The sequence below is a fragment of the Lactuca sativa genome, chromosome 8 (genome assembly GCF_002870075.4).
Source record: "Lactuca sativa cultivar Salinas chromosome 8, Lsat_Salinas_v11, whole genome shotgun sequence".
NCBI lineage: Eukaryota > Viridiplantae > Streptophyta > Magnoliopsida > Asterales > Asteraceae > Lactuca > Lactuca sativa.
Window position 1 is genome coordinate 75692208 of NC_056630.2, and position 26504 is coordinate 75718711.

General features: G+C 37.2%; 1 protein-coding gene across 1 annotated transcript; it reads right to left on the reverse strand.

The window, feature by feature from the left end:
• Window positions 1–1026: 1026 nt before the first annotated feature.
• LOC111903145 (cyclic dof factor 1) lies at window positions 1027–3212 on the reverse strand. Its single transcript, XM_023898927.2, has 2 exons — window positions 3011–3212; window positions 1027–2439 (listed from the first exon to the last, which is right to left on the reverse strand). Exons 1-2 carry the CDS (start codon window positions 3155–3157, stop codon window positions 1279–1281), a joined length of 1308 nt encoding a protein of 435 aa, XP_023754695.1. The 5' UTR covers window positions 3158–3212; the 3' UTR covers window positions 1027–1278.
• Window positions 3213–26504: the final 23292 nt, after the last annotated feature.

The following is a 26504-nucleotide window of genomic DNA, read 5'->3' on the forward strand; positions in this document are numbered from 1 at the left end:
ATATATATATATATATATATATATATATATATATATATATATATATATATATATATATATATATATATATATATATATATATATATATATATATATATATATATATATATATAAAAGACTAGAAAAGTAAAAGAGAATGTAAAGTGAGGGAAAATGAAAACTTTATGCACACTTTCTTTTTCCAGCTTTTTGGTTGAAAAAGACGGGGTTGTTTGGTCTTTTCTTGAATTGGATTCAAACCTATCCTCTGCCAAAAGGCCCCCCCGAATCCCCATTTTGTTTCCCAAATTTACCCCTTCTTTAATATGATATTCCAATTCTAACCTTCCAGCCAACAGGATATTTCCATGCATATTTGGCACATATAATATTAGAATCTTGTAATCGTAAAGTTAAAACGTTTTGTTTGAAATCAAAGACAAAGAAACCATGTGAACCTCTATATGTTGAAACTTTTATTATTGTTAATGGATATATATTTGTTTATTTAATACACTAGTAAATTTGTGTAGAGTTAAATATTATACATATTAATTCAAAATACTAAAAGAAAACCTAATTAAATGCCATTTGTCGGGAAACTTCATAATTTTATGATTTGCGTCGCTATCTTTTTCCACTTGTGTGTTTAAAAGGGATACCCACAAAACGAACATAATAGCATAGCTTTTAATATATATATATATATATATATATATATATATATATATATAATTTTAAAATAAAAGTATTTGTTCCAAATGGAAAAATGTAATGTAGATGTAGATTGATATCATACACATGGCGACAATATAAATGAAAGGGGCTTATAACGAATCTAAAATCAAATCAAAGATTAAACTTTTATTATCTCTTTTCGATATATTCTAAATAACTTATCATAAAAATGTTATAAATATAATTAAGATTCAAACTTAAGACTTTATACATTCATCAATCTAAATCTTTTTAGACAAATATATTGAATTGAATTAAAGTTTAAAACTTTATAAAAAAAGTTAATGACATATAATTAAAGCATCAAGATAAATTCTTGAATGATATTTTACTTTATTCATCATTAATTCATCATCATCATAACAATGCACTTTGGGACATTCCAGAAATCTTTCTTTCTCTATCTAATTCCCCTTTACTAAATTCACTTATTTCTTTATAGTCATGTACAACAAAAGTTGCATACTTTACAACTCCATTCTTATCACAAAACCCAAACTAAAACCACCTCTCTACAATCTCTAACCTCCCTTCAAAACTCAAATCTTTTCGCTCCAAAATCTATGAAGTCTCCCGAAAATTAAGTGATCTTGAAAAGGCTGCAGGGTTTGCTTGCAAATTCACCAAAGAACTCGTAACAACTTCATTCTTCTCATGACTTTTCGATTGAAAGGCCTTATAAAGATTTCCGCCATTATTATTATTATTATTATCATTATTACTACCATTTTCACCCTTTAAGATCCCTAGAGTTGACCATAAAGAGCTCTTTGCAGCCTCATTTGGATCGCTGACTCGCAAAGTCTTGGGGGTGAAAACGCCACTTTCTGAATCTCTTTCTCTTGAAAACTCTTCGTTTCTTGAATTTGAAGAAGTTATTGATTGAGAAAGCATATACCCATCTCTAGAATGCTTTCCGAGAAGAGAATGAGGGGCAATTTGGTCATTTGGAGGGGTTACCCATGGTATACTCCATGGGGGTGGTTGTACGGTACAACCCCAGTATGGCGGTGTTGGATAGAAAGATACAGGAAACCCTGAAAGATTTGCGGTAGGAGGTCGATAGTGCGTAGGGTTCGGCAAGGGTATTCTTGGAAATTCTTGGATGTTACATGGGTAAGGCCAAGGAGGAGGAGGAGGTGGTGGATGAGGGAAGCACTGGATTGGGCAAGGGTATTTTTGGAAATTCCTTTGTACAGAATTAGAAGATAGGTCATCTTCAGATTTCTGGGATTTATCTGAAAAGTTTAAAGCTGAATTCATAGATTCACAAAGGGGGACATTAGATCCAAAACTAAGAACACTGCCGTTGGTTTTCCAAGAAGGTTGGAAAGCAGCTTCGGAGACAATAAGGTGGCGGTAATATGAAGCAGACGATGAACTTTTGTTCTTTCGTCTTCCAGAACCTACGGGTGTGTTTCTCATTGTTCCGCCAGCTGTCCAGTATCTTTGACAGTTTTTGCAGAAGTGACGTGGCTGGTTAACGTTGTAGTTATTGTAGTAACAGAATTTAGTATCCATGCTATTACATCGAGGACATGGAAGAATCTTATCTGGTTTTTGAGGTTTTTCTTCTGAATTTTGGTTTTCTTTTTTTGTAGAGTTTTTTGATGAAGGCTCATTGTCGGCGGTTGGTGTTCTTGGATCATCGTTGATTCCTCCTGATGATGTACTTGAATTGGAACATGATGTGTCTTCTGTTTGAGTTATTGTAGTGTTTTTCTGAAAATTATAATTAATTTAAATCGTCAATGAAAAAGAATAATTTTGTTTCAAGATCTTGATATATGTAAAAAGAAGATGCTTTCTATTTATGTGATATGAAAATTATCAGATTTGATCATAAAGATTGTAATTTTATATCGTAATTTTGTATATATAATCGAGATCGATGAGTGAACGGATGAAAATAGATCTAATATAAAACCTTATTTTCTCTAAAAGAAAAAAACAGAGGACGCCACTAAGAAAATTCATAAAAGCCTTTGTATGAATGAATCTATGATGTTTGGATATTGAAAATTTTGTAAATTACATTACAATGAAAGCAAAAAGTTAATAACTTCCAAAAGTAACATCGACCCGACTTTCCTTTTGAAACCCTGAGAAAAGGGTTGATCGTGAAATTTCATAAAATTCATTCAACTCAAAAGTTATATTATCTACACATGCATTTCCTCAAAAACCTTCAAGTCGTTGAAACTCAACCATGAAAACCCACGAAACTTTACAAACAGAAACGAACACCCAAATCAAACAACAAATCACTCGAAAAACTCGTATACTATAATACCTTGATGTCTTCGGAAGAAGAACACTGTTGTTGTTGTTGTTGTTGTTGATCATCAGCTTTACCTAGAACGACATCGTCATCATCAACATGAAGCAACTGAATCGTTTTCCCGAAAAGCTTAATCGCTGAATCTTTAAGTTCCGACATTACGAATTGTCTATCGAAGTTTGTAACGTAAAATCTTTTTGTTTGAATTTTGCGGCAGTAGTAGTGAGGGTTAAAAAGGTGAGGCGAGGGTATGACACGTCGGCAATGGTGGAAATTTCTGAGCCACAAGTTCTTGTGGCTTGTGAGATTTTCTTTGGAGCAAAGTGGGGTATGCTTACTTTCTTTTTGGTTAAGTTTTTTGATCGACATTTTTATTCTTAAAAATATATTCTTTTTACTCAACAAAGTGGGGGTTTCACTTTTAGTCTTTTAGAATATAATTTATATTCTTAATTTTTTGTTTTATAAAAAAATAAATAAATTACTTGAATTAGTTTCTTTCTATATGAAGATGTTTACACGTTCCTATTAGTAGTGGCATTGTCGACCTACATAAGTATACTATAATATCAATATTATGTTAACCTTAGTAAAAAAGTTTATATTATAGTAAATAATATAATGAGTTTAATCATGATATTTACGAGATCTATATTTTGAAAATAAACTTAATCCACATATTGATCAAAGCCAACAAAGTCTAAGTCGATCTCCGGAAAATTCCACTGCGTGGATGCCACTAGAGGGGAGTACATGACAATAGATTTGAACTTAATATGCTATAAAAATCAAATGTGTTGTTATTGTATTTTTTTCCTTTTTAATAATAAGAAATGAAAGAATGACTCCATATATCAATTTTGGGTTATGTAGATAAGCTAATTAACTTTATGATGAATCACGGTTGTTGTACTTTGAAAAGAGTAATCCAACTGTTATTTAATTAATTTCCTGTACTATATAAGAAACTATACAATACACATGTCATATATCATCATTTCTAAAATTTTCTTTTTTCTCCCAAACGAAACGGAATCTTAGTATCATCATCAACTTTATTAACTTTAGGTTTGATATTCCTTTACTGTACTTACAACTTCAGTTAGTTCTCTCTCTCTCTCTCTCTCTCTCTCTCTCTCTCTCTCTCTCTCTCTCTCTCTCTCTCTCTCTCTCTCTCTCTCTCTCTCTCTCTCTCTCTCTCTCTCTCTCTCTCTTTTTAATATTATAATTATATAGCAACTTTATTAATTTTAGGTTTGATACTCCTTTATGTTATTCATTTTTTTGGGATGATTGTGGTGCATATTGACGTTATCTTTGGTTACAACTATATTCGAGCTCTCTAATACTGTACTAGAGTTCATATAAACAACATGAGGTTATAAACACCATGTTGTGTTTATTTAGGTGAACAAAAGAACTAAATAGAGAATGAAAGATTTCTTTTGTAATGTGTACAATAATAATCCAACAATAAGAACCATGGAAACTTTCCATTGCACAAGTTATGATATGAATATAGTGTCTGTATTGTAAACGTAATTTGAGCTCTGAGTGACCTCTGGTCTTGTGCTACAATATACAACACTGGAAAGTTAATAAAGTGAAACGAATATGACTGAAAGTGTTAACGTATAAGTTGGAGTTTGGAATAACTTTTTAAAATAGTTTATTAGCTTTTTAGCTTTTCAAAAAACTAATAAGTTAAAAAAGTGGCTGAAAAATCTTAGCTCTTTAGTTTTTTAAGCCATTTTATTCATAAAAAGAAGTTTTTCTTATTCAAATACTTTTGAAAATCATCTTTTCCTAAATGCCATACGTTAATAAACACTTTTTTTAAAAATCATCTTTATACTAAAAAAAAGTTAACCCAAACATGCCTTAAGTAAAACGAAATACAAAATCATTTGAGATCACTTAATTACTATTTTTACGATACTGACACTAATATCACAACCATCTAATTATGACTCTAAGTGAATATTTACATACCATAAGGTTACAAAAGCATATATATGTTATGTTATTCACAAACAAGATCAAAACTCAGAATCAAATTCAAAACCATGAAAATGACTAGGATATAAATTAGAAATAGTGTATGCACCTTTCCTTTTATATAGTTTATTTTAGTTCACGGAATTGGGCTTTAAAAATATCATAATCCAAGAAGCCCACATAAGGAATCTTATTCAATATAGCACTTGACAACCATTCAAGTACTGACACCTGGAGAAACTGTCTACATTGTACTGCTTCATCCCAGCATTAAAGTCAAACAGCCAATTATGGGTCCACAATAAAAAGTTAGTGAAAAGTTCGCTCTGGTACACAACTTGGACCGTTCGTTCGTATTAGTTTCTCAAATCTCGACACGTGTCAACCTGAACGATACCGAATAATCTTTCCAATGGATTGACTTACTAAAGTCAAAGGATATGGTTACATTGTTACATCCAAGATGCCATTTTTCTACAACGCTTTATAGTATACATGAGTAACAATAAGGTGGTATTTTTGATTTTTCACCACACGTAAGTTCGTAACCATGCTCGGTAATTGTTAAGTGGCATAGGTGGTTCAACGGAGCATTAGGCTATAGAGACTAGTGCTTTGGAGATTCTTACACATAATTCCCACAAAAAAGATGGCCACATCATCTAAGCACCCTCACATATGATTCTTACTAAGATTAAAAAATATTGTTCAATATATTCTCACGAGTGGGAAAAGAGAGAGAGTGGAGAAGAAGAGTGAGATAGGGAGTAAGGGAGAAAAGAGAGAAATTGTGTAGGGCATAGCCACAATCACGAGAGCTCACAATACAAGAGGTAGGGGGTCGTGTGTGACTTGGCTCACTTAACACGTAACAAATTGAAGTACTCCGTATAGCTTTAGGCTAAAGGGTATTGTTACTACATGTTTATTAGAAAAATAACAACATATTATCTTCACTAGATTCTTATTTCCACACCACTAATCCTTAAAAATGATTATTACTCTAGTGTATATATATATATATATATATATATATATATATATATATATATATATATATATATATATATATATATATATATATATATATATATATATATATATATATATATATATACCCCAAAACAAATAGCAATCAAGAAATAAAGTTGAAATTAAAGTTGTCAAGATCGGGATCCTATATAGGATCGTTTTTGAGTTTGCAAGATTGGGATCGGGATCTTAAAATCCCACAAAATAAAATATAATTTTAATTTATAATTTTTAACTATGAAAAATATATTAAACATTCAATTTTTAGTTCCAAAGTTATAAAAACTTCAAAATATTAGTCATAAGTCACAATACAAAATAATAAATGGTAAATTGGTAAATGGTAAAAGACATAAAATAGTAAGAAAAAATTATTTGCAAAATAATAATAATAATAATAATAATAATAATAATAATAATAAAAATCAAGGGAATGTAGTATCGGATCGAATCTCGATCTTACGATCCTACCTACGATCTTACCCAAAATACGATCCGGATCGTTTTTCATTCCTAGGATCATAGGATCGTACGATCCTACGATCAAGAGCATTTCTTTTCTTAACTCACTTAAGTAAAATTAGCACAATTAAACCAATAAACCAAAAAATTACTCCAAAATTATTGTGTAGGCCAATTAAACCAAGTTTAACTCACAAAAAAGTTAGTCCAATATATCCGCTTAAATTTAACAAAGCTCAACCTTTTAATTATAAAAGAAAGATAAATCCACTATATGCTTAACTCATGCCCCAAGAATCCTGGGGGTACGAACTAATTTTTTACTGGAGGGAAGGTTGGGGAAAAGTATAGAGCGTGCGGGCTCAGCTCTCGCACTCCTCCCATCCGCGAAGCTGAGGCGGGAGAAAAAGCACAACTCCCCGGTCTCATAGGTTACCTTTCGATCTTCCTCCCCTGTGACGCTCCCAAATCGATCACTATCCTTTTCTTGCTTTCTTGTTGTCTTGAATAATTAAATGCCTTATTTCCTCTCGCTTACAGCCATCCAAGAAATTGCAGATACACCGACCTCCTGTTTTCTTCTTATTCTTCTTTCTCGTTGTTAGCCACCATTTATTGTTGCAATTCTTTTTTCCTTCGAGATTTATTCGAGAGATTTCCGACGAACTTCCTTGGAGAACATAGAAGGATATGGGAATGTTTTCATGCAACTAGTTAGAGCTTCCGTTTTCATCTGTGGATAGCCACACTCCACAATACACCTACACACTAAGAGGCCAGTGTTCATGTGTAAAAATCTCCTCCATGTCGGATTTCACACTTAGAAATGTACCTCATAACCTTACAAAGGAGTGAAAATGTGCATCCATCCACAATTTTTTTAATATATTGTCGGAGTGAAAATGAGTATCCATAGAAAATATATTTAAAAAAAATCCAATTTTTATCTTATTAAATTGTCATTTTGTTTTAGAAATATTTGATTGTGTATTAAAATATGTATATAAAATAATTAAAAAATTAAGATATATATATATATATATATATATATATATATATATATATATATATATATATATATGCATGAAGGGATTGATATTTCTAAAAGTTAGTAAGAATACAATGGATTGTAGCCAAGTTGATGCGACCCTCAAATGGCAAAAAAAAAAAAAAAAAAAAAACCTTATAGGTGCACTTTGGTTTGCAGAATGTTTCTAGAAGAAATTGAAATTGAAATTGGAAAAAAAATCCGCTAGAAATTTGAATCCAATTCCATATCTTGTTTGGTTGACACGAAATACAACTAGAATTAGTTCCAAATTCTATTTGTTTTGTAGAAATGAAACCTGAATCAATATAAAATGATAGAATTACATTTTTAATTTTTTTTCTTAATTTTACTTTATTTGCTAAGTTATATGCAGAGATGAATTATATAAATTATAAAAATAGTAAAATCTCTGTAGTGGCGGTGGTAGCGTTGGTGGTGATTGCGGTGGCGGTGTGTGGTGGTGGTTGTGTCACTATTGGTGTTGGGTAAAGGTAGTAGTGGTGGTAGCGGTATTAGTGCTAGACGATGGTAGTGGTGGTGGCGACGGTAGTCACGATGGTGGTGGCGATGGTGGTGGGTGATGGGAGTGGTGGTGGTGGTGGCGGTGGCAATAGTGGTAGTGGTGGTGGTTGCGGTGGAGGCGGTGGAGATGGTAGTGGGTGATGGTAGTGGTGGCGGCCGCAATGATAGTGGTGGTGATGGTGAATGTAGTGGTGGTGGTGGCGGCGGCGGTGCTAGTGGTGGTGGGTGATGGTAGTGGTGGCGATGGTGGTAGTGGTGGTGATGGTGGTGGCAGTGGTGACGAAGGTGGCGGGTCAGGAGGAGATTTGGTCTGCGGTGAAGGTTATTGAATCTGTTTTTGAACATTTTCTTGAACAGCTTCCTCCTGGTGAACATTTTCCCTTTCGGTTTTTCGTTCACCATTTAGGGACGAAGACCTTGGCTTCTCCACAAACTTCCCATCTTTTAACTCATGAAGGAGCCTGATCATCTTTGTAAAGCCAATTTAGGTCTTTGCATTAACATCATTGTTGGTGAGGATAAAAGGATTCTTCAATTGATCTAGAATGTCCTTAGAAACTTAAAGGATTTCATCCTGAGTTTCTTTTGGAGAATTCATCGACTTGGAAACTTTAGATATTGTGGTGGAAAGAACCTGCAATAAAACAAGATTGTTATTTTTGAGATTTTTGATGGTGGATTCGAGCTCTACGTATGCCATATCATATGCATTGTGGGTCATCAATCAACAATCTCATCTTGTTTTCAAGGGCCATAAAATCAACTGCAAATTCTTCTTTAAGTTCTTCACTAGTTCCTCCTCTTTCTTGATACACTCGTTATGGTCTTTCTTCATCTGTTAATCAAGCGATTTTATCCCAAACTCAATGCAAAGTTGTAAGCATTGGTCTAATATTCTTTCCCCTGGTTCAATTTTTGTGATCGTTTGAGCAATTGAATCGATATTGGGAGGGATTACGATTGGCTCTTACAGTCTTTCGAGGTTAGTCACAACAATTATAATATGATCAACCTTGTCTTGTAGTTCAAGGAATTCTTTCCTTGATATCCCAACCTTTTTCTTCTTCTTCTTCTTCTCCGGTTCCTTGGCGGCAGATTTTTGTGAGGCACTTCATTCCTCATTAGAAAGGAACATTTGAAACTCACCATCTTGATCATTTTTATGAAATTCTTCTTCGCTTAGATTGTAGCCAAAGATTGGTTCTTGATTGATTTGCACCTCAGTTCCATTCAATCCTTCCTCGTTTATCTCTGGCTCAAAGTTTTCATTGACTCTTACTACATGAGGTCGAGTACCCTCATTTTCTCTTCGTAGGGTTTCCTCTATCATCTCCATCCAAGCTTGTGTTTTCTCTAGATCATGTGTAGTCTTCGGATTTTTAAACCGAGTGGCAAAGTAGACTAGAACATTGCGATGTAACATCCCAAAAATCCAGGTAAAAATTTTCATTTAATAATTACAAATCTCATTCATATTTGTTTTCCACAATTCCATTACATAAAGACATTGTTCAAAAGATCAGAGTATCCCAAACAGCTAGTGCGAAAATACTGGAGAGCGTACGCTGCACCATCAATTCGGGCCCTTGCCCTTAGAACCAGAAGTACTTGAAACACCCAACAAAACTGTAAGCACACGCTTAGTGAGTTTCCCAAAACAAAAAACACATAACCATATAATGCCATGCACATATACACATAGATCTGCCATGAACTCTCTCCATGGTCTTCAACCGGGATGCCATGGGCTACCCCCATGGTCTTATACCCAAGGGCCATGGGCTCCCCATCATGGTCTTACCAAGTGCTATGGGCTCCCCTACTGTCTTCACGTAAATCAATACATACCAAATAACAAACCATTGCATATTCAACTATAGAATTTCATATCAAGTAATGGGTCGGCGTTGGTGCCTTCGACCCATTGGTATAGTGAGAAGACTCACCTCAGTGTGCTGAACACAAAAGGAACTCGACTACTAGCCCAAAATCTCACACTGAACAAATTTATAAACAATCCTAATTAGAATTAAGCCATAACTTAGACAAAGGCCCAACATCTCAGGCTAAGGCTCTCCATTAAAGCCCAAATGTCTATCCTACATTAATGGGTCTAAGATCACACTCAAAACTACAATGGGCCACATGGCCCAGTAAGGCCCAATCATGACATCAATGCCCAAAACTAGAACAAAAGTCCAATAACTGTAAATGGGACCAGGCCTAAGGCTGAATAGGGCCTAATAAGCTTACAAGCCCAACGAAGCTAAACTCATCTGCAGTGCTTACGCCCAGCGTACCACATCAGTATGCTTAGCATACTCAACCCTTTAGCCGTACGCGCAGCGTACGCAACCTTATGCCCGGCGTAGAAACAGTCCATGCATAAAAGTCCATTAAGTGCTTAATGCTTGAGATCTCAACATCTAAATTTAGATATGAGTCTATTAAGATGTCCTAGGGCATAAAGTTGGCGACTTTATGCCCTTGCATGCCACATGGGTCCCCAATACTTGATTTTTCCCATTAAGACTACTTTTGAGACCTTAAACTCATGCATGGTCTCATTACAACCTTCAATATGGCATCTTTATGCATCAAGCATGCTCAAGGAGCTTAGATCTAACATTCCTAGTATCTGGAGTTTCTCAACTCACAAGAGAGGGTCCATGAACCAAAAAAATGGACTTCATAACAAAACCCTAACTCAAACTAGCAAAAAATATGGCATGGTTACGACTTTTTATCTCCAAAAGTTCTTCAATATGAACTAGATGCAGTATCTAGAAGCTTAATAACGTCAAAGTCTTGATCACTGCCTTCTTCTTCTTCTTGAAACCCACTAAAAATGGCCACCAAAACACTTTTAAGCTCAAGGACTACACTCTCAAGAGCATCTAGGGATTTTAGGACGACAATAGACTATTGTGACAACTAGTAAACTTAGAGTCAAATCAAGTTAAAAGATACCCATGTATAAGTAAATACCACATTGTAACCTTGCTACATTAAATCACCATTAGCCATGAGGGCATGTTTATATATGTTAATATATAAATATAAATTGAAAACCATACTTACATAAGTTATATATAAGTATATATTGACAACATGTTGAAATAAGTTAATACAAGTCAACACAAGTTAAGGAAGTAAATCAAAAAGCATGAAGTACACCCCACTATAGTAATTCGGTTGTGGGAATCAAATGGCATGGGATTTCGGTTGTTATGAATCAAAACTCCAAGCATTGGACCGAAATCAACCTCATGGAATCAAGCCAAGACTGAAATCTCTAAGTTAAGGACCATTAAGGCTGAAAACACCACAAGTGAGGACTGAAATCTCATTCTTGGATGAAGCTAGGATTGCAATCAATATCATTGTGTGTATGCAAGGAGATTTCGGTCATACTAGACCGAAATCACTCCCACTTAGGCCAAAAACCCCTTGAATGTTAAGATAAGGTGCCACTTGATTAGTTGAAGATGCTTTCCCAAGGTGATAAGTGCACTTACCAATGTAGATATCAACTCATTGTCACTTCTCATCACATCCTCGTATCTCATTCCTTTATATATATACACGAATTGTAGGCATTTCCCAAAATCACTTACAGTAAACATATTCACTTCAAATTCTCTCTCACATATCAAGCCTCATATTCTCTCAAATAACAAGTATTCTCTCTCAAGATCAAATATCCCCTGGAGCTATATTTCTTCAAGTATTACTATAAGAAGATCATTGTAAGTTTTAAATACTCTAGTTTTTTTGCAAATATTTCATGATCATCCATCTTATTCACACATTAGTATGTGTTAAAACTCTTAGGATACGATCATTTTCGAGTATTCGTAGCTTGAATATTATCTCCATCACTTTGTTATCAAATTGCAAAGTCATATAAGGTGAGTTAATACCCCAACATTTTCCAAAGTTTTCTATGTTTTAGGGGGGGGGGGGGATACGAGTGAGACACAAGGAAACTTGTGTTAAAATACAAAACGTTACTTATCTTTTCTTATATTTTATAAACATTTTACATGAAAATGCTAATTACACGAAACAACGTTACAACCAAACATATAAACTTTACATGCAAAGTTGTTAAAACACAAAGATTTTCATTTCAACGAAACATACATTTTAAACTATAATAGGTATAGTTTGTGGAACATTACGCTATTTTTACACTTTCGGGATTTAGAAATAATTATATACAAGTATAATTATTTTCATACTATACAAACACTATGAAAGGGTAACGCTTACATCTACAACAAAAAGGGTTTTCATTTTCATTTGAGGTAAACCTGTTAATGAATAAATGTGTCAGACATTTGGCTTCACGGTACTTTTAAAAGTACCGCATTAAAGTCCTGTAATTGTAACCAGAATCTCTTGTAGGGAGAGCGTGATACTTGTATATAGATCTATACAAGACTGATAATTCTGCACCTAAACTGTTAGCTACAGTTAGACCAACAAGTCTGGGGTGACAAATGTCATAACATTCTGACGCCTGAAGAACGTCGTTGCAGGCCCACTGGGTCACTAGCATGGTTATAGTAACCAACATGGGGTATTAACAATACATATGGTTTACGGGGCTAACAAACACTTAAATGGTTTTGTATACATATAAAACTACATACACTATTTTAAGTATGGAAAATTCTTATACATTTCGGTCTTGGAACATTTAAGATTACATCTCATTTTATAGAAAATATTAGATTTTCTGAAACAAACACTATCATTTTACGAACAATGGCTTACAACTCGTTTAATGGAAAGTATTGGATTTTCTGGAAATAAACACAATTACTTTACATGGAAAGGCATAAATTTCCTCATACAAAATGCTTATGAACTCACCAACTTAATTGTTGACACTTTTTCAAAACAACTTGTATTCTCAGGAAATCAGTAATACATGTAATCACTAGCTTTTGAGGACGGGACACTAAGGCACCGATTAAAAGCTCATTTTGTCATCATATTGTAATTTATTTGGAAACTTGTAACTCAAGCAACAATGTAACCTTTTAAATTATATTTATCATGGTTGTGTTTGCTTTCTTTACTATTACTCAATTTTTATGATACTAACATGACGTCATCTACCCCCGAATGTTTCCGCCGTTCTGGTTTGGGGGTGTGACAACTATGGAGGCTGACTAGGGTAAGGTCCAAGCAACATAAAACTGTTTAAATAGGGGTCTTGCCCTAAGATTAGGGTTTTAGTCTTGAGCCATGCACGCCCCGCGTACTGCTTGGTACGCTCTGCGTAGGTGGTGCATGCCCGTGAACAACCTTCCCCCAGTACGCTAAGCGTACGCCTAGCGTACATAGGGCCTTTTAGCATAGAAAAATTCATTCAAGGGGGAAAAAGTAATTACCTCAACTTCGATCATTACAAATCTCCCCCACTTGTATTAGAATTCATCCTCGAAGTCTGTTGATGCAAATAGATCTGGATAGTGAGCTCTCATCTTGGCCTCCGGCTCCCAAGTCCATTCGAAGCCCCTCCGGTGCTGCCATTGCACCTTTATTAGCTTCACCACCTTGTTCGTAGAGCGTTAGTTTTCTATCCAAAACTGCAATGGGGTTCTCAACATAGTTCATGCTCTCATCCACCTAAATATCATCCAATGAAATAACCATAGCCTCATCGGATACACACTTCCGCAGTTGAGAAACATGAAAGGTTTTATGGATCTGACTCAGCTCATGATCAGGGAGATCCATAGGATATGAAACCTTGCCAACTCGGGAAGAGATCCTAAATAGACCAATAAATTGAGGTCCCAACTTGTCCCTCTTCCAGAAGTGGATGAGACCCTTCCAGAGTAACACATATAGCAGCACAAAGTCCCCCACCTGTAGCTCAAGATCCGATTGGCGTCAGTCAGCATAGCTTTTCTAGCGACTCTGCGTAACTCGCAGCCTGTCATGCACCTACTGAATCAACTCTGTGGTCTTAAGCACCACTTCGGTGCTTCCCATGACTCGATGGCTAACCTCCCCCCAACAAACTAGAATCTTAGACCTCGTACCATACAACATCTCGAACGAGGGTCGATCAATACTAGCATGATAACTGTTGTTGTAAGAGAGCTCTCCTAGTGGAAGGTAGGTATCCTAACTTCCTCCAAAGTCTAACACGCATGCAAGAAGCATATCCTCGAGCGTATGGATCGTCCATTCACTCTGACCATCAGTCTGGGGGTGGTAAGCAGTGTTGAAATGCAACTGAGTACCCAACTCCTCATGAAACTTCCTCCAGAATATGGACGTGAATCGAACATCATGGTCCAAGACCACAGACACCGTCACTCTATGCCTGACCACCACCTCCCGTACATAAATATTTGCTAATTTCTTGGCGGAGATACTCTTGGAAATCAGAGTAGAATGAGCACTCTGGTCAACCTCTCCACAATAACCCAAATGGAATCAACACCCTGCACCATCCTAGGTAACTTCGAGATAAAGTCCATTGTGATCTTCTACCATTTCCACATGGGGATGGGTAACGGTTGAAGCTTGTTGTGAGGCCTCTGATGCTCAATTTCGACCTTCCTACAGGTCAAACACCGCTCAACAAACCAAGCAACTTCCCGCTTCATGCAGGGCTAATAGTAGCTCGATTTCAAGTCTCGATACATCTTCGTGGCTGCCAAATGGTTAAAAAACTTGGACTTATGCGCCTCCTCCAAGATTTTTTGCCTCACTCCACAAAATGTCGGAACCCAAATCCTGCCACATTAAGTCAATAATACTCGACTATCTCGAACAAACAATGGAATCTACCCCCGAATTCACCCAGTCTTCCAATTCTCCTTTTTCAGTACCTCCATCTGTGCCCCCTTGATCATATCCGTCAAAGGTGAGGTAACCGTCATCCTCAAGAAAATATCTCGAATCGGAGCACCTGCCATTTTATGGCTGAAAGCATCGGCTACCACACTGGCATTCCTGGGATGATACAAAATCTCGCCGTCATAATCTTTCACCACATCTAACCATCCCCTCTACTACATATTCAGATTATGTTGATCCATCAAATACTTCAAACTCGTGTGATCAGTGAAGATGGTGCATTGAACTCCATACAAATAATGCCTCTAAATATTGAGGGCAAATACTATCGCCCCAAATCCCAAGTCATGAGTGGGGCAATTCGCCTCATGAGGTATTAATTGTCTCGAGGCGTAATCTTTCACCACATCTAACCATCCCCTTTTCCGCATATTTAGATTCTGCTGATCCATCAAATACTTCAAACTCTTGTGATCGGTGAAGATGGTGCTTCAAACTCCATATAAATAATACCTCTAAATCTTGAGGGCAAATACCACTGCCCTAAATTCCAAGTCATGAGTGGGGTAATTCGCCTCATGAGGCTTCAATTGTATTGAGGCGTAAGCAATCACATGACCCATTTGCATCAGAATAACTCCTAAACCCCAAATAGAAGTGTCACATTACACTAAAAAATCATCCAATCCCTCGGGTAGCACCATAATTGGGGCCTCGCATAATTTCTCTCTCAAGGTCTCGAATGCCAATTATTGATCTGGACCCCACCGAAAGGTCACACTATTCTTGGTCAAATGGGTCAAAGGTATGATAATCTTTGAGAAATCCTAGATAAATCTTCGATAGTACCCCACTAGACCCAAGAAACTCCGGATCTCGGATGCGGTCTTCGGAACCTCCCAATGCATTATTGCCTCAATCTTGGCCGGATCTACTAAGATACCCTTTTGGTTAACGATGTACCCCATAAACTACACCTCACGCAACCAAAACTCGGATTTGGAGAATTTGGCATATAGCCTCTCCCTCCTCAAGGTCTCCAACACCTCCCTCAAATGCTGCTCGGGCTGCTCCATGGTCTTAGAATAGACCAAGTATCATCAATGAAAATGATCATAGAATGATCCAACATCATCTTGCAAACTCGGTTCATGAGATCCATGAACGCTGCTGGAGCATTGGTGAGCCCAAATGGCATCACCACAAACTCGTAATGACCATGACGAGTTCTGAAAGCAGTCTTCGGTATATCATCATCCCTGATCCTCATCTAATGATACACCGACCGAAGATCAATCTTGGAAAACCAAGATGCACCCTAAAGCTAATCAAATAAGTCATCAATCCTAAGAAGAGGATAACGGTTCTTCACCATTATCTTGTGCAGCTCCCGATAATCAATACACATTCTATGTGACCCATCCTTCTTTTTCACGAACATGATCGGTGCTCCCTACAGGGAACTACTTGGAAGAATAAATCCCATGTCTAGTAGATCCTGAAGCTACATAGGCAACTCCTGCATCTCAGGCGGAGCTAGACGATATGATGCCTTGGCTATCGGAGCCGCACCATGCATCAAATCAATACGAAACTCCATTTGCCTCTCGGGAGTCAACCCAGGCAACTCCTCTGGAAATACATCAGGAAAATCTCGCACAATAGGTTCCCTACTGATCTCTAACATGGCCTCCACCCTCATATCCAAGACATAAGACAATAAACCAAAACAACCCTGATGAAGGAGTCTCCTAGCCCTTGCAGCCGAATAGAGGGTTGGACCATGCCAGACTCTCTATCCATGGATAACCAGTTCTCCCCCACTTGGGGTTCAAACTCTCACTAGTTGATGCTCGCAATCTATCATGGCCCCACTAGGCCCCAACCAGTCCATCCTGATGATTACTTTCAATACTCTCAAAGGAATCGGAACCAAATCAATAGGAAAACTCTCGCCAAACAAATTCAAAACATTCCACCGAAATACCCTCACCACACTCATGGCGCAGTCATCCGCAATCTCCACTTCAAGTGCGGAATCCAAGGTTCCTGGGGCATGTCAAAACTTCTTGCAGAATGCAAGAAATACAAATGATCGGATACAAGATGCGAACCCTACCTTTGCAAAACTTCTCGTGCCCGATCCCTCAGCATACAAGATGCGAACCCTACCTTTGCTGCCTCGGGAAAAAAGATCATGCGCTGGGCCTTCTCCATGTATGTCACCCAGCGTCGACTAGTAATGGGGTCCCTGAACCTAAAGAAACGAGGCACATCACATGCCTTGAACTCCCGGAACAAGGGAGCTCGAGCCCTAATCTGACCTGAAACAATCTCAGCTCGAAAAGACCTGTGTAACATCCGGACTTTCAGGTATATTATTGTGTGTTTAATTTATGATACTTATGGAGTGACTCGACGAGTTGTGAGTCAAACTCGTCGACTAGATTCGAGTTTACCGCGTAGGATTAATGAATGGACTTGACAAGTCAGAGAGCCGAATCGCCGAGTAGGTGTTGGGCCGAGAAACCCTAATTTCCTGGGGTTGGGGCCTATAAAAGGGAACTTATGCCCCCATTTCTGCCTCACCAGCTGCCTAACCTTTCTGTGTGAAACCCTAAACGAGTGTAGTGAGATAAGAGAGTCTCCAAGCTAGCCTTGAAGGATTTTAGTGTATCTTTGAGGAGGAAGAGGAGTTTATTCAGTAAGGAACAAGAAGGAGCTGTTAGGGTTCAGGCCATTTTATCCAAAGCTTCAAGAGGAAGGTAAAAAGCTTGAACCTTTCCCCTTTATTTGGTTAGATCTCATGAGTTGAGAAGTTAGGGTTTTCATCACATTATTTAGGACTTCGAGAATACTAAGTTATCTAGAGGTTTAAACCTTAGATCTGGACCTTGTGAGGTCTCTAGAGCCCAAAAGTCCCAACTTTATTCAATCATATGAGGAGTATGGTGTTTAACACCTTATGAGAACATGTATTGGTAGTTTGGAGCAAAACCACCACGTATGAGTGTAAAGATCGAAGCTTTACATGACAATTGAGCATTAGGATGGTAGATCTAGTGTTTGGAGTGATAGATCTACCTTTAATTGTCTGAAAGAGAAATTAGAAATGAAGGGACTCTCCGATTCCATTGCCTGACTCGATGAGTCGGTGAGGGTTTGTCCTGATGAGCTTAATCATGTGATAACTCGGCGAGTTAGGGGTCAACTCAATGAGTTGAGCTAGACTTTCTTGAGACTTCTGAGGAAACTAGGGGACTCGACGAGTCGCAAGAGTGCACTCGATGAGTCGGGTCAAAAATGGACTATTGACTCGAGTTTGACTTTTGTTGAGTTTAGGGTTTGGTCGTCATGATTAATGGAGACCATGGAGGGGTAAATCTGTGACAACCCGATATTTTGAGACAATAAAATGTAACACCAGTCAAATTTAGGCCAAACATATAACTTTCCTAAAAATCTTATTTGGATTAAATAAAGTAGTAGGAATCGTATCAAGGTTTTCGTACATATAAAGAACACTAAAATCCGAGTTATAACGAAGAAGTTATGACTAATCTAAGATTCGCGGCAAAACGGCAACACTAATAGACATAAAACGCAAAGTTTCGATACAATAATTTTTATCCTTAGGTATCTAAACGAAATTCGTAGATTACGTTAAACCATGATCATGCCTAAAAAGAACTCCGAAAACGGACTTCGTATGTAGAAGATACAAATTTTCTAAGTTTTGTAACAGCGGTAGACAACTAAAAACTCGAAATAAAGATTGAGCGATTTTTAGCCGACACAACTTAAACGAGAGTTGAAGGTCTCGACAATAATAGTTTAATGGTAAAAAGACAAGCAAAAACGGACGTCGAATAAAGAAGTTATGGATTTTTAACGAAGTTATCGTGTCCCGGCCTATTAATTAAAATATAATATAAAATAAATTCAAAATTAGCTGACGGTGTCTAAATGAAAGTTGTAGAGTATTTTCTCACCTTCGCGTGGATATAAAGAACGTCAAAAACGGAGACAGTATGCGAAATTTACGGATGTTACAAGTTCGTGGCACACACACCGAAACGATTTACGCCCAGCGTACCCTCGTACGCCCAACGTACTCGGATACTAGGCTACGGATTGTCCATGTCGACCAAACACTTCGCCCGAGGATGCGGTCAGCAGTGATGCAAACGAACGCCCAACGTAACCTTGGAGTACGCCCAGCGTACGAGGTACGCCCCGGGTAAGCCCAAAGTACGCCCATCGTACCGAGGACCTCCAGCCCCTATAAATAGAGTGCGAGGGTGCCGACTACCTTTGCTCAACTTCTTCATTTCTCTCACATTTTTCACCTCATTTTTCGTGCCGACAGCATCCCGACTTCCCGGTTTCATATCTAATCCCCGACGAAGGTCCGAAGCCCCGAGATTCTCGAGAATCTTGTCACTTTCTGGTTGAGCTGCCGCCCGAGAAAATCTCGTTTTCTTCAAATCATGCACTTTCCTAGGTGAGTTCATACCCCTATAAACTACATTTTTAAATGTGTTATCAATACTTTTTATATACACTTTTAAGGGGGGGAATACAAGTAAACACATGATTATTATCGTGTGTAACCTAAAGTTTCACTATTTACTCTTTTTTTTATCAAGTAAATCATATGTGATTCATAACTACTACGTGGAACCTTTTGTATGAAAAATATATCACGATAACATCTTGTCTTTTGAAATTAAATATGTTGTTATACATATACGAATCAAACACTTTATTTATACTTTGTGTATATGTGTTCATTTATGTCACTACAAAAGTTACACATTACATAACAAGTGAGCATTTCACTAGGGTTTACCATACAAACGAAACAAACTTTTGGAAAAACTATAATACTTTACGACAAACATTTTTACATGTTAAAAAATCTTTATCAAACTGTCTTACATACTTTATGGTTCCTTTCGAACGATGTTAGAATCGTGTTTCAAACAAAGGTCTTCTTATACTTAAAATTGTTCTTATCAAAGAAACTACTTTCAAATCGTTTTATAAACTGACCTCAAGTCATCATTTCTTATTTATTAAATTTTTCAAAGGTTTTATAAAACTTCTTTTATATTTTTATATTGGCAAATGCATGCCTATATATGTATCGTTATATAAGTAATATTTGAAGGACTTAGGACGGCTAGCTCGCTTTATTTCCTTTTCCTCGTTGGGATGTGGCTTTAGGGCATCGGTTATTCGTCCGAATGTCGTCTAAATATTATATATATATATATATATCATAAGTACATATATAGGCATAAAAGTTTCCGTCAATTGGTTCAGTACCTTTGAGCAGCAAAGGCATATTTCGGTTATACACATACAATACTAGAAACTATAATAGGTATAGTTAGGAGATACTACTTACCATCCCAAGTACAAGGGATCACACAAGAGTCAGTTTATTCATGAGTCTATACAAATACATTACATACTATATGAAGAGATACGATTACATACAATTTCAAGACATGCAATTACAAGAGATACGATTACATAAGATAGTGTACTAGATATTCATGAAATTTTACATATTACAAGTACCATATCAAAGAGATATTTTCATATACAAGAACAAATGGACATTTTCATACGTAAATCTGTTTTATACTAGGTTTTGTGAGACGTTTCACGTACTTTCGAGTATGCATTATTAAGTCATGTATTATATACCATAATCCCTTGTAGGGGGAGCGTGATACTTGTGTATAGATCTATACGGGATTGACAATCCCACACCTAAGCTGTTAGCTACAGCTAGGCCGACAGGCCTGGGGTGACAAACGTCATAATATTCCAACGCCTAAAGAACGTTGTGACAGGCAGTCTGGGTCATTAGCATGGTTATAAAACTCACATGGAGTATTAAAAACACGTTGATTTACGGGGTTATCAAATACCTTAGCAATTATATACGTACACAAATCTACTATTTTAGACATGAAAAACACCATGGTAGTTCATTTTTGGGACGTTTAGACTACCACCCACTTATAAGCAAATATTGGATTTCTAAAAGCAAACATTCAAAACAGTCGGGTCTTGGTAGAAGGCTACTTCTTTTTTATACTAGTAGAAAATATGAGATTTTCTAGAGTTTTCAAACGTTTACAATTACTTACAAACATGTTCATTGGTACAAACTTTCCTTCAAACATTGCAGGTCTTTCTTTATAGTTTTATAAATCAAAGTCACATAAATACTTATGAATTCACCAACATTATTGCTGATACTCTCTTTCAAAATAACTTGTATTCCCAGGACACAGATAGACAAGTACGATTACCAGGTTCTGTGAAGACGGAGCGGTCAAGTCTCGTCTTTTATTTTGATTATTCATTTTGTAGAATTATACTATGAAAGAACTCAAATGTAATTAAAAATTATACTATTAATGCAATGGATGATGTTGTTGCTTGTTTACTACTTTGCATTGTTGTGATACATTATATGACGTCCTCCGCCCCAGAACGTTTCCACCGTTCTTGGTTTTGGGGTGTGACAAAATTGGTCTTTTACCCAATTCAAGAGTTAGAGAGCAAAGAATAACATTTGGTTACTTAGAGTTTAGAATTGAGTATTAATTAGTGATATTTACTCTTTGTGTTAGGCGGTGGCTGGTTCGAGATTCGAGTTCGAGGATAATTGCTTGCTTGCTTGCAAGGCGAGTCTTCTCATTATACTTTACCTAGAGTGGTAATTCTTATGTGACTAGAGGGTTTTATGTGTTTATATTGAGTACTGTGATATCTTGTATTATGCCTATGTGATTTATGCTGTGTATTATTCTATGCTTACTGAATTAGGACCGGAGGGTCCACCCATGTTATGGGACCCGAGGGTCCCACTGAGATACACTGACCGGAGGGTCTTATTGTGTTGTAGCCTCGAGTGTCTAAGGAGATGTATTTGATATTTTAGGGAACTCACTAAGCTTCGTGCTTACTATGTTATGTGTCATGTGTTTCAGGTTTTCTCAGGATCGCGGGAAGACACCGACTTGATTCTACACAGCAGTGAAAGAGTGATGTTTTGAGGATCCTGGATTTTTATCAAACAATTCTGGAGTTGCGATTTGTAAATTAAATAAATGAGATTTTTGTGAAATGTGTTATGAGAATTATGCGATTTTAAATGAACAATTTATTTGAAAATTTACGGTGTTACAAGTTGGTATTAGAGCCTTGGTTTGAGGGATTCAGATACACCTTCGGGTATGTCTGGACTCAAACTGGGGAATTGAGAAAATTTTTCAAAAGAAATGATTTTTCTAAAACAAAAAAGAGTTTCTAAGAGAAAACGAGAATGAGGAATGATTTCCCAAAGTACCCTTACTTAGTTGTGTTATGAGTTATTATTGAGATATTAGTGATGCATGCTAGGAGATAGGCTAGGTATTTCATATTTTAGGGCTAGGGTTGCCTGATTTGTGATGCCTTAGCATAGGAATTTTGCTATCTGTGATGTGTTTGAGTATGTGCGAAGTAAGTGTATCCAACAGGAATATTTCAGAGATAGAGCTTTGAGTAGAGGAGTAATCTAGGAGAGATACCTAGATGAGCATTGGAGGAGCCTACTTAGAGAGTAGTTAGATACCCGCATGGGGTAGAGTTGCTTGAGTTTGGTGACACCTTTTGAGTGTGAGTAGAGCAAATAGAGTTGTAACCTAGAGTGGTTTTGCGTGCTGGTGGAGATTATTCGATGCCCAAATGCTGCTTACTTTGTGCTTTGTGGAACTCTTGATGATGGGAGTCAGATACTAAGTGAATATGACGATATTCAGGAGGTAGATGGCTGGCATCATAAGGAGTTCTTCAGCAGCTAATGGCAGAGAGGTGTGAGAACCTAGGAAGAGCCTAGGGAGTGACCTTAGTCAGATGAGTATGCTAATAAATTAGAGTATTCCCTGGGTGTGCGACTAGGTTTAACAGGATTGGTGATCAAGAAGGTTGAGCAACTACTTAGGAAATCTGGGACGATGCATGTGGAAAGTATGGGTAGATGTGGCAGGTAATATGGGCCCATACTACTGAAAGCAGAGGACTTGCACTCAAAACAAGGAGAGTTACAGAGGTTCTAAGTAGCAAATTGAGAGGAGATAACATGGTTCGGGTACCATGATTTACAGTAGAATGAGAGGAGATAACATGGTTCAGGTACCATGATTCATAGCAGATTGATAAGTGGTCACATGGTTCGAGTACCATGAATCATGGCGGTTAGTGCTTCTGGTTTTACCAGTTATCCCGTTGTGATTGATTAGATTGAGATCAAATATGATAGAGTGTGGGGCCAGAGGGCCATGTTGAACAAGTTTCAATGGAGCATACATTGAGAGGGAAATCGAGTTAGCTTTCGAGAGATTTTTGGTGAGATGCCAGTCGGAGTCGCAAGACTCAGGGATGAGTAGAGATGGTGCTTTATGGAGGATTAGCGTCTGAGTTAAGAAATCGGCCGATAGTGGAGATGTCACTTTCTGTGACCAGAGTTGTGCTATTTCCGTTTCCAGTGAGAAGCAGAAGGGATGTCGAGCTTCCGGTTTCTAAGCTTGGAGTTAAACCCTGTGGGGTAGCATTGGTTGCGATCTTTCACTAGAGTATCTAAGCAGTATGTCTGCCACAAGGTAATATTATAGCATGAGAGGGTCATCATTGGGGACTGAGATGGTTAAGGACAAGAATATACCCTATTTGAGTATAGTAGGGTATATGTTAGTAGCAGTTTCGGGTGATCAAGAGGAGTATGTTGGGGCGATGGAGAATGTGGGGGTGAGGTATCTGCTCTCATGATAATTCTCATGATGGGACGTTGGTTGGGGAGTCAAAGATGAGGAGTGTGATACACTACTAGAAAAACAGCCGTTTACGACGCACAATGCATGTCGTAAAACACTCAGACGACGCGCAAATATGTGTGAAGGAAGGCTCTGTCATAACGAGAGACGACACACTTTTGCGCGTTGTAACGCCTGTGTTTCGGGCTTGCCATTTGTAGCAATGTAATAGTCTAGGTTGACCTTTGTAACCCATTTTGAAGTAATAAGATTGTATTATTCGAGTATTTTGTGTTTTGTGCTTAATTGCTTAATTATGTGGTTTGATTAATTAAGAATAAAAATAAGCGTCAAAATTTAAGTGTAAAATAAACTTAATATATTTGGTTAATGTCGTAGTAGTTGAAACGAGGTTTCCGAATATATATAGAACGCCCAAATCTGACTTCGTATGAGGAAGTTGTGATTTATCGAAGTTTCGGCTTAGCGGTATACAGCCTGTTTTACTCGATTTGAGATCGAGCGGTTGTTAGCCGAAGCAATCTAAATGAGAATCGAAGATCTCATTGTTGGTATTGAAACGATAAAAAGTTAGGCGAGAACGGACGTCAAACGAAGAAGTTATGAATTTATAACGAAAGTTTCTGTCCTGGCCTATTAAAAATAAATAATAAAAATAAATTCGAAATTAGCCGACGGAGTCTAAACGAAAGTCGTAGAGCGTGGTCTCACCTTCGCGTGGATATAAAGAACGTCGAAAACGGAGTTCGTATGAAGAAGTTATGAATTTCCGAAGTTTATTAATCATTTTATATTTATTTTTAATTCAAAATCGGAAGCATTATCCGAAGCCGAGTCACCGGTGTGATCCGGGGTACGCCCCGCGTACGAGGTTACGCTATCGCGTAACTCCAATAGTGTCGACACTTCGGATGACGCATGCAATGACGATTTCGGACGCGTACGCGCTGCGTACGCCTGTACGCCCCGCGTACTCCGAGGCTCCAGCCTCTATATAAAGGATCCGAAGACAGCCTTCTTTATTGTTCATTTTCTTTTCTTCTCTCTAGTCTTTTGCATCGTTTTTCGTGCCGAAACTATCCCGAAGCCCCGGTATCATACTCTAGCCCCGAGGCAAGTCCCGAGATCCCGAAGATCCCGAAAAGTGCGGTTCCCGAGTCGAAGCTCTGCCCACGAGAAGTTCGATTTTTGTGAAGATCTTCCAGATCTGCTGTGGATTACTACTTCTATAAGCCGTAGTGCTGTCCGATCATCTTCTGATCAAGTGAGTGTATACTAACTTTCTTAAACACAATAATAATACGAGTTTGGTTCGAGTGTATTAATTATATTGTTGTTTATAAGTGTGAGTGTGTAGTTATTTCTTCTAATACAATAATACGAAGTATTTTATATAAAAATACGTGCTATGTGTATATATTTGGTTGTGTTATGTGTGAATGAGTATTCACTCTCTTCTATCTTACAGATCTGCTTATTTCTTTATGAGATATGTGTTATGTGTGTGTGTGCCTCATCTGTTATGTGATATATGTGTTGATTAAAGCATGCTATGCAAGTTTTCTTTAAACTATGTATACAAATGTATATTTTTATCTACTAATATGTTGGGTAGAACATGGGTAGACAGTTGGTGTGTAATAAACAGATGAGAGGCCTCGTTGTTGTTTGATTGAGTCATCTAGCGGAGTTTAGATGACGACCACTGGCTATTCTAGACAGTCTTGTGGAAACATTAGCAGGTTCGCCACCTGTAGGTGTTAATGAACTTGGGTGTTCATTCGCTGTACTCCATCCCCCTCATGGTTGCCTTATTTGACTTATATTGCTGAGGTACCCCCGAAGCATGTGTTGTCGCCCCGATGAAATATTCTTAGACTAGGTCCCTTATGTTAGTTGTTTTAGGGACATTAAAGTGAGAATAACGGGAATGGGTAATTGGGTTATTGTTGGTTGGTGAAAATTAAATATGATATTTATTGTGGGTTGAAAACCCTATATGCTCACCAGGCTCCCAAGCCTGACCCACTCAGTTTTAAATTGTATTACAGGTAGTGGCGGAAGGGCATGAGATGGATGAACCATCAAGTTGTTTTGTTTACAAGTCTGCATATGTTTATATTTGTTATATGACTTGTAATGTATTCGTTTATGCTTATTGGTCTATATCGGAACATGACACCCCGAGTTTTGATTATAATGAAAATACATTTCTTTTATGAAATGCTTCGGTAAACAATGTTTTATCATGTTTTGTTTTTGGGAACAAATTCCGCAACTCTTTCAAATCAAAAGGATTTACTCTGAAAATATTTAAAAGCATAAATGAAAATCGGTCTTTTCTGGCCGAGATTTTGGGGATGTCACAGTTGGTATCAGAGCATTAGTTTAAGCGAACTAGGAATTTGTTGGATTTCTAGACTTAAACTTAGAATGCTAAGTGAAGTTTTGAGATGCGTGTCTGTTAAGTTTTAGACACGAGCACTAGTTTATTTTAGGAAAGTTGCCTAAAAAGCTTTATGTGCTAAATGTTATATGTTGCCATATATGATATTATTTGTTCGGATCTATGGTCTGTTGCCGACCGGATCTAGAAACCTTATGTGTGTAGGATTCTAAGCGTACGTCTACGATATTAGAACTAGCATGTAAACGTTTCAGAGTGATAAGGATGATTTGAATATCTATCATGATTGAGGATCTAATTTCACCTTATTCGGTGTAGATCAAAATGGTGAGAACAAGAAGTGGAGTTGGAAATGCTGACGAAAAC